At 35.9% G+C, this 10,010-nt stretch overlaps 1 protein-coding gene across 1 annotated transcript; it reads right to left on the reverse strand.

Annotated features, from left to right (window-relative positions):
- Window positions 1-1,855: 1,855 nt before the first annotated feature.
- On the reverse strand, window positions 1,856-8,814 carry LOC147299927 (putative protein S-acyltransferase 1). Its single transcript, XM_086254114.1, has 5 exons — window positions 8,689-8,814; window positions 8,122-8,301; window positions 7,720-8,025; window positions 6,262-6,483; window positions 1,856-2,329 (listed from the first exon to the last, which is right to left on the reverse strand). Exons 1-5 carry the CDS (start codon window positions 8,812-8,814, stop codon window positions 1,856-1,858), a joined length of 1,308 nt encoding a protein of 435 aa, XP_086110240.1.
- Window positions 8,815-10,010: the final 1,196 nt, after the last annotated feature.

The following is a 10,010-nucleotide window of genomic DNA, read 5'->3' on the forward strand; positions in this document are numbered from 1 at the left end:
ATCATATATGAAATGGGTCTGATTAAAAACTTGTGTCAAAAATATGGTGTCATAGTCCACCCCCTATAATATATATAGGCATTTCGACATCCTTTTTTGGCAAGACGGTTTTTAAGAATAAATTATAATCATGTGTTTAAGAGAGGTTGGATGAAAGAGGATAGTTTTCATTGTGAAATCTACCAACCCTAGCAACATGTAACTAAAGCTTGTGTGTTGCATATATAGTCCATTTTTAATTACCATTGGCTCACACAATCTACGTACATTCACTAACCCTAAAAGAAAAAAAAAAAAAAAAAAAAGATAAAATACATGAGTTCCTAAAAACTAAAACAGTAAAATAACTAGCTCAACCCATCACACAAAAGAATGAAGGTGCTACATTGTAAATTAAGCATTTTCCAATGTATAACCTTCATTCTTTTATATGTGCCAAGCTTTTATTTATTGCTCCTGGTTGTGCCAATTCACAGCTCTTCTGGTTTTCAGTTTGAGTAATGAAGTAGGATAAATGTGCACCAGAATTAATTAATTTCTATTTCTTCATTCCAATATAAATACATCATCGACCTTCAAATTTTGCCTCGAATCTCAATAAATTAGCATTTTTAGCTCACTAATCCATCAAGTTCACTCAATCTTCCATATGGTATACATTCACTGAGAAAAGTTTTGTTCAGCAAAACCTGAGTAAGAAACATCCGTAAGATCAACCAATTATTATGCAAGAGTTGAAAATTATTAATTAATTAATTCCTCTAAAGACAAGACTACCAGAGCACCCTGCAGGGTTAACCCATATTAAGGTCAAAGTAGTCCACGCTTCATTGAATTCAATACTAGTTAAATTACATTTAACTAGCTATATACTAATTAAATTCACAGGAATTACATCCAAGTATAATAAAAATAAGGCCAAAAATAATAATTAAAATCGAATATCTTAGAATGTGTATTAAATTTAATTTTATGACTGATGTTTTAACCATGCTATGATTTGTAAGACTTGTATTCAAATTTGACAAACTTGATTGCCAACTTGTACTAGCTATGCATGTCCAATGGCAATACTTGTTTAAAGCCTTATGAATGAAAAATCCCTTCATTAACAAAGTAGAGAATATAATAATGCTATGCACGCCTTCCAAAAGACTTACAACTAACAATTACTTTCATCAGTATATGCGTCTAGCTAGATAGACAGTCAACGTAGATAAAAGCCATATGCATGCATGTATGTTGAATGCTACAGGCGTGGTCATGTTCCTATCTCTACATTTCTGCAAGTTTCCATATCGATCTGATCACCCTGTATTGTGTTTAAAGACTACACTGGTGTCTAGAAATCAGTCATAGTGATACTTGAGCCAGGAACCAATATGGCATGCATGCACTGAGAAAAGTGTACGTCGCATTGGACCAAGCTGTCTTCTTCAAATGGTTCAAAATTTACACTAGCGGTCTCAGAATTTAAAACTTTGTTATCCATGTTGCTCCCGCACCATCATAATTATAATTGGGAAAATCAGACTTCATTAACAAGTCTCAAAATCCCAATTTCATATTTAAGTTGGAATCGTTTAGGGAAACAGAGATCTGATATACAATTATTTTAAAATTCAAGATTATTATATAAAATGGAAACATCACAAAAAAAAAAAAAAAAAAAGTGTTAGCATTCATGCAAGATTAAAGGTCATTGATACACGAAAATAAACTTTCCCATCAAGTCCAACATGATAACTTTGTAATCATCAGAAATTTTATCAGCTACTATCTCTAGAAAGTATAAGAGACTGAGAGAAACATTACCTTTCTCTGAAAACCAAGTAGTGATGTAGTCCAATTAAAACTACTGAGTCCTCTTATCATTAATAGACTTATCTCCAGCGTTGGAACTACCCTGTGAATAACTTTGTTCTTGACCAATAGGGTAGACAAATGGTTTAAATGCAGATCCTTCCGGTACCTTCCTTTTTAAATTATCATCAAAGCCACTTTTATCAAAATTCTTTTTCTTCATGTTATCATCAATGCCACTGTAGTCCAATTTCTGCAAAATATTTGGAACTATCATATTACCATCCTTCCCAAACTTATTTCCCACTTCTATGTCAAATTTCTCTTTGGAGCCAATGAAGCCTCTGTTACTCTCTGTAGTGAAGGATCTCATTGATGTATCAACATCTCTTGGAACCCAAGCTCGGAAATTGACCATAGAAGGTGGAATTCTTGTGCAGAAAACTTCTTTCCAGTTTCCCAGTATTCCATTAGTGTATGGGTTTTCATTCTTATCATAGCGGTAACGAAAATTCTCATAAGTTGTCTGTTAAAAAGCAGTGGTCAGGATATGAAAATTTTTAATCCAGGATACATGGAACACCAGGTAGAAAATTCAAATTACAGTCATTATAGAGAATGTAATCAAACTAAGTTATCTTGTGGTCATGTTAAAAAAAAAAATGCACATTGAACTACAAGTCTAAGACTATACATATAAAACACACACAAAAAAATAGTAGGCAGTGTCAAGTTTTTTTGGTTTACCGCTGTTCCCAGGAACTTAAGTTTCGGGGGTGGAAGGGTAGATGAAGAAACATATATGTACACCTCACACTGCACAATAATAAATAGATAACTGGGGGACTGGAGAACGATAAAAAACTCTCAGAACTAAAGCTATGATACCATGATAGACTACTGCTGTACCCCAAAAACTTGGTGGTCTGTAGTGAATTAACACCCTTCCCTGAGATCTTTTTCTTCCCCGTGACCTTTTTCTTAGATAAGTTCTTGGATTAGACAATTAGCAAACACACACAATAACAGCAACAATAAAGCAATAAAGATCACCAAGATTTGTTCGAGGTTCGGCGAACTTTGCCTAAGATTACAAGAACTTATTGAAACCCTAGACTAGCCAACTCGCAGCCGCTCTCTTCTCTCCTGCACAATTAGCCCTCTTATGTTTCTCTCTCTTGAAATACCCCTCCCTTGAAGTCACTCACCCTAGAGTCTCTAACCCGAGTCTCCCTTTGAGTATCTTCCCTTGAAGTCTCTAGCTATATTGTTTTATGAGACTTGTAGTTACCTATTTATAGAGCATAGGCTTACCACTTACAATATGGATTCCTAAACCTAATAGAATTAGGTAATTCACCTATTAGCTAATTATATTCCCTTGTACACAAGGAAAACCCTTTAGAACTCCTTTCCACACTAGGAAAGTCTTGTGCAAGTCCTCTTTGTCTTCCAAAACCGTACCCCACTAGGAAACCCAAAATCTGCCCCAAAAAACTCGACTCCCTTCCTCACTGGTCTCGGACGACCGGTCTGCCAACCTACTCCGAAAGTTCTGTTAGCCTCTAGAGTTGGGCGACCGGTCCCTCAAAGCTTCTAGTTTCTCCAGTTTTTCCAAAAACTCCCGACGAGCCACTTTTCACAACATGGTCATGGATGGCTCTCTCTCTTGCATGGCTCTCTCCATTGCATGGCTCCCAAACTCTCTTTGATTCAACTACTAATCCAACCTACATGGCTACATCCATTGATGTTGTTGAGATCAGCTTTTGCTCTCTTGGCCTTGGCACCTTCAACCAAGTTTGGATCACCCAATTGTTGGCATGGGGTGATTGATCAATTAAGAAACCCATATTCCAATTGTTTGCCCTGAAACCTCCATTATTCACTATCCTGAATAAGGTACTGGGAAACAAAGCAGCTTTCCGTCCCACCCGCCACAGAATCTCTATCTTGATTTATTCTGATTTATGGGAACTTGCACCTATTAAACCATTTAATGGATGATTCTATTGATGTTCACTTTATGGAGGCTTACAAGAAATTTATATAGTTTATCCTATTACACATAGAAGTGAGGTGTATGCTATGAAATGAACCAATGGAGTTGGTCAGATCGACTTCCTTACAACCCGGTTTCCTTACTAGTAGCTATAATTATGGAGTCAATCACCTATCATAATTACTCTCAATCACTGAATCAATTACCAAAAAGGCACTCCTTAATTGATCAATCAACCACAGTTATGCCCACGTGAAGGATGTGAGTTCGTTCTAAATAAACATCTTTATACAGGAAAGAGTTACAATTGTTTCGAATTGCTATGATTTTTAGATACTGCAATTTTGTGTCAGTAGTTCTTATCATCTGGTATCAGAATAGAGTTTCCTGAGAGCATGATCTCTTGTCCTGCAAACAAAGAGCTGCCATGGAACAAGAATTCAAGCAGTTTACATAGCAATCTGAACACAAGTGGCAAGAACTGGTGGAGATGATTTTTGCATTGAATTCCATCTCTTAAGTAACAAGAAGCCCATGGAATCAAAGGTGAAAGGGTCACGTTCAATATTTAGTCTTCACCAATAGGTGGATGTGATATAAACACGAGTTCAAAGTGAAGGAACCAGTTCTTTACAGGAGATGAACCTTCTTGGTGGCTTTACCGAGTAGAACAATTATTTTCGAGTTTCATCGCACATTGAGCAATTAGAAAATCATGCTCCCTCCATTCCATGTAGTGGGTGAGGCCTTACAATTGTTCAAGTGGAGAAAGACGGTGGCCAAACCATCAACGTGGAGGGAATTTGTTCAAGTATCAATGGCCAGATTTCAGCCTCCTGAAGATGAAGACTCTGCAAAAGTCCTTTCCAAACTTACAAACAAGGAGCCTAAGGTGTAACAACTCAAGGCCTCCTCCAAAAGTGCTGGCTCAAGAAGACATTTGGATTCACAAGTAATCTCTCCAGCGCACAACTGCTGTGGGACTCAGGGTATCATAATTTCCCTTCCTTTAACCACCTTCTGGAGTATAAGCTCTTTTATTTCACAAAATTAATCTTCTAATCATAGAGTTGAAAGTGTTTCTCTATCCATATCGGTGGAAGGAAGACATTTTATTTGCGTAGAGAGAACCGTGAAAAGATGACTGGTGGTAATATGGGAAAACATAGGATTAAAGATCCACAAATGCCCAATTTTGAATGCCAAACCTCCATGTTTTCCTTCAAACTAACAGCATACTGGAGATTTTTATTTTTTATACCCAGAAATCCCCCGGGCAGACCTGGCTGCAAAACTAGGCCTCCCACCGAACCCTACAATCTTAGAGAGGCAAGAAACTCTAGCAAATAGCTAAATAGATATAAGGGATCAAACCTCAAACATGTGGGAGCAAACCACGGGCCTAACCACTTGAGTAAAACTAAACCCTCATTGGTAAACTGCATACAGGAGATTTAAACATGTCACAACCCAAATTTATAACTAAAATAGCATAACCATTTTTTTTGGCTCAGGAGATGACCAGTATATCAACCTTTTTAGTATCTAGGTACTATCTAGGCACTTTTAAGAATTTTGTTTTGAAGTTAATTCTTATATTTATCATTTCGTTTTGGATTCTTTAAGTTGGTCATTGTATTTTGCTTAGATCAGACTTGATTAATGAATTGACTACTTTTCTTCCTTGCTTATTCTTCCTCCTTCTCTTAAAGCTCTTCTTTTTTCCCCCTTTGCTTAATCTCTTCTACTGTTACTACTTCACTTATTTTCTTCCTAACCCCTTGTTTGGCGATTTTTGCCTCCAGTCTTTCTTCTTCCCCTATTCTATTTCCCTTCTTTCCTTCACTGTACTTTCATTATAACTCTAATGATGCTATATCACTCTGTCTAATTTCCAGTCAGACCAAGCATCATTTAAGAAACTTAGCTGCAGAGTACTCTAGGTATAGGCCTAAGGCTAAATCATGTAAATCATTTTGTATTCCATGATTGATTGTTTTAGTCAGGGTTTCTCAAGCTATGTCCAAAAAAAGCTTTTGTCATGTGTAGATATTATTATGAGAAAGAGATCAATTCAAGCCAACAATGTAGTTAAGGATTTTTAGATCAAAGATCAAAGTTTACTGCAATGGAGCAGTGGCATTAGATAGCAGAGTAAAGGAGGGATTCTATTCCTTATATATATAGACCTTCTTAAAACATTTATTTGGAAGAATCTAAATCATATTTTATGAAGTGAACTCCAATTAATGAAGCATATCATAAAAAAGAATGTATGATATTCTCTCCCCTATCACTCTTCCTCAATTTAGATGTCTGGAATACAGTCTTGGGTATACACTGTACACAAATACCAAGTAGCTCATAGATCCTCTAAGTTTATACAAAAAGAAAATCACATTATTGATAAATGATTTTAAAAAAAAAAAACTACTAAGTGGAGAAAGAAGGTCTACCTGGTTGGTGCAAATTAGATAGACATGGAAAACGGTAAGCCCACCAACAAACCAGACTGCTACAAAGCAATATACTATGAGAATAACTGATACGATATCATGTGCCATGGCCCTCCATAGACTGCCCCCTTGTCGGATAATGTTGATCCAGGAAAACACAAAGACATATATGCACAGGAAGGTTGATGAAGAAATAAACAAAATGAAAAACGGATAGTTACGCTGCAAGCAAAACAATATGAAAGAGCTTAGTTTCTTATGGAAAATAATCTAAGTATATACTTTAACATGGTTCAACCTAAGATTTGTAGGATACATGTTAATTCCATGAAGAGTTTTCCATGTCAGACGCCAAAGGACGTGGCGGGTGTTCACCTATTTCGTACACTTCTTTGGTTGCACAGAAATAATACAACTTCATTTGCTTAGAAAGAGTACAAATTATTAAGATTTGACCTTATTTTCCAAGACCACACATGGTTATTATTTTCATTATCTTTATGATAAATATGGTTCTTCTACAATTGAAGATATGCTTATAACACACATGTGGAATGCGCATGTCCTTGTGTCTGGAATTTTGGAATTTGATGTGTCGGACACTACGTGCCCGTGTTGACGCACAAAACTGATGCAGGACACTAGCAAAAAGTATGGAAAGAGAAGATAGATCCAGACTCACTCCGGCCTTTAATTGGCATCGCACCAAAGGAACTAGAAGATAGATCCGGACTCATTTGATCCCGCCTTTAATTGGCATCACACTAAAGGTGAATTGGAATCACTCCAGTAGAAAATAGAATACTCCGGCTTCACACCCTTCGGCATCTCACTAAAGGTGATTTGGAATCACTCTAAGTCAACTTGTACTTCAGGCACAACTAGATTTCTTTCACCATTAACCTATTTTCAAAGATTGCAAACTAGCCCTTTTATAGGAAACAACGGAATCCTAATTTCAGGAAATGAATGACCACATCTATTATTTCTTATAGTTTACATTTCTGACTTGCTAGTTATTTCACCTCAGCTTTCAAATTTGCGTTCAAATTCATTTAGAACTTATTAGTACTCATTTTAATTTGATATTTGTATCAGTATGTTCTATTGAATATTTCATACATTTATTACCCTTAGGAGGTTGTCCTACATCATGATGCTCCTTGATGCCGACCCATAATGCAAACTTGTCTTCCCACTCCCCAGTGTTTTCTTCACTCCTCCCTTACATCTTTAGTAACCCTGTGAAATCCTCATTGTCACATCTCTCTGATCCTCCTAATTTTTGGTTAAACCTAAATATTCATAGAGTTTTACAGAACTCATAACGTTCTTGGAAAAATTTGCAATTATAATGCATGTAATGCACTGAAGAAAAAGAATTTCTAATTTATTCTACCTCCACTTGAAAATGTAAATTGAAAGCATATAATAGTTGGCGGGGGAGGAGTAACTTACTAATCCAATACACTGACCCACCCATGGACAGTGGTGATCAAACTTCTGAACACAGTTGTTGCAGATGGAACAATGAGAAGCGCGTGCTGGACGATATAGCAAACAAGTGTCACAAAACTTCACCTTTACGGTATGGCCATTGACCATCACATCCTTTATCCGGGGTATTTTCAAAGAGGATTTGTTATTGACCCACTCCATGGATTGAGTAGACATGTCATATGCCTCATCTGATTCGGGTGGTCGTGAGTTCCTTGGAACTATACCAGGATCTCTACCAGATGTCAAGAATAAAAAAGTGAAATCCTGCATATATAAACCATGAGTCAGATTTGAAGTTTTTCATTTAGTAAACCAATTAGCTCCCACTAGGCCAAAAAGAATTTCAATTAATTTACCAACCAAAACAGTGAGGACTGTTCCCACAGTTAGTACGGGAAAGTCATAATGTGCTACATCTCCTTTCATCGTTACAAGCATTCTTATGCAAAATGTTATTGCAGGACATCCAATCAAAAAGCTAGTTAGAAACAGTGATGCAGCATCGTGACCAAAGACTAATCTTCCACCACACAAAAATTTCTGACCAGAAGAAGACAAGTTTTTCAGTGTTAGTCCATATATATGATAATCAAATGTACACAATTAAAGAGATGCTTTTGCATGCCAAAGAATCAGTCGGTGATTATATATGTTCATATTTCTTGATTAAAATGCATAACACCTTAACCCTCAATGTTGTGCAACTGTTTTGGTAGATAGATGAGGCAGTATTGAAATGAGCAACATGGATTTCATTATTTTCCAATTGATTGATTTCTAAAATTGAAGCTTCAATAAATCATGCATGTACGAGAATTTGATAGGAAACTAACAATGTCATAATTAAAGAAGATCTATCTTGGTACAATTAATAAATTGAGAAATGAATTAATTAAGAAAAAAATGATAGGTAAACAAGGCACGTACATTGTTACCCTTCCAGACTAGGTAGAGCCTTTCTGGTTTGGGGTTGGGAGGGGAGACGGGTGTGTCGTCCTGTATGCCATTGGCATTGGGAGGAGCGTCGCAGACTTGGCTCTTCTTCCTAGTCATTGTTTTTCCAAAATTGAAAAATCTCATTTTATTCGCAAATACCCGTATCCATCAGTGTTGGGTAAAAGCGAATGAAAGGAGATTCGGCGCTGTGATTGTAGAAAGGATGGTTTTCTACATCAGCAGCTGGCCTGCCTCCTCTCTGTTTTTGTTTTTGTTCTACCCTGTTTTGCCTGCCCCCGAATGATCACAATTTTCTCACCCCTCACATCAATCAATCTTGCATTCTCTCTCCAACCAACTTACTTGTTGTGTTGTCAAGGGGGGAGTCTCTGGCTTTCCAAATTCTACCGCCTTTTTCGCGCCCAAACCAAATAACACCTTTACACCCTCCATATATATAAATATTTCTACTACACGTCACGTATCCTCATGTACCGCATTGCACCAACCAACATAACTCTGTAACAAATGAAAATTCATTATTGAAAAAACCATCGTAGGAGAGTAGGAGTAGGAGTCAGTGTAGGACCCCTGGAAACTCATTTCTATCCTCTGCTCATGCATTTCATCGAGCATATCTTCTGCCATTTTTGTCGTTTTTCTTAAACTCTAGCACCAAAATCTCATTTAAAGAAAACAAGAGAGAAGACAATGCCATGTTGAATCTGTTAGAAATTTTAGTGATTTAAAATTAATATTTTATTTTATTTTATATTTATATCTTTATTCATTTTGGGGGTTTATTTATGTTTTTATTTAATTGACACTTTTATTATATTATTAATTGTATTTTGGTGCTTTCATGCTTTAATATGTTTTATTAATTAAATGTATGACCGTTATGTGATAATGATGGGAGAGAAATTTTCCTACAACAGAAATATGATTGATTTGGTATTCCAATCCAATAATATGATGACACTTATGCTTCTATAATTCATCACATAATGATTTCTCTAATTTCAAAACATAATTTCTCCAATTTCAAAACATAATTTATTTCTTATGATGCCAAGTTAGCTCATATCCCTGTTATAGGTAATTTTTTCTCTAATGATAATGATTAAAAGGTTATATATATAAGGTGAGTTTGGATGTATGACAATGGAGGAATGCAATCCATAAAATTGTAGAATATGATATACTTGTTTGGTATATGTTAACTCTAATGCATGATAAATTAAATTATTTTAATTTAATTAATATTTAATTTTTTATGTGAAATTAATTAATCAAATATATTGAGCAAAACG

This window comes from Dryas octopetala, chromosome 1 (assembly GCF_963921425.1).
Source record: "Dryas octopetala chromosome 1, drDryOcto1.1, whole genome shotgun sequence".
NCBI classification, from domain to species: Eukaryota; Viridiplantae; Streptophyta; class Magnoliopsida; order Rosales; family Rosaceae; genus Dryas; species Dryas octopetala.

Coding starts and splice junctions, on each gene's coding strand:
- LOC147299927 (XM_086254114.1), bottom strand. CDS start 8,814: ATGACTAGGAAGAAGAGCCAAGTCTGCGACGCTCCTCCCAATGCCAAT. Junction 8,026..8,121: donor GAACAGTCCTCACTGTTTTG/GTTGGTAAATTA, acceptor TTATATATGCAG/GATTTCACTTTTTTATTCTT. Junction 2,330..6,261: donor ATCTAATTTGCACCAACCAG/GTAGACCTTCTT, acceptor GCTTTTTAACAG/ACAACTTATGAGAATTTTCG.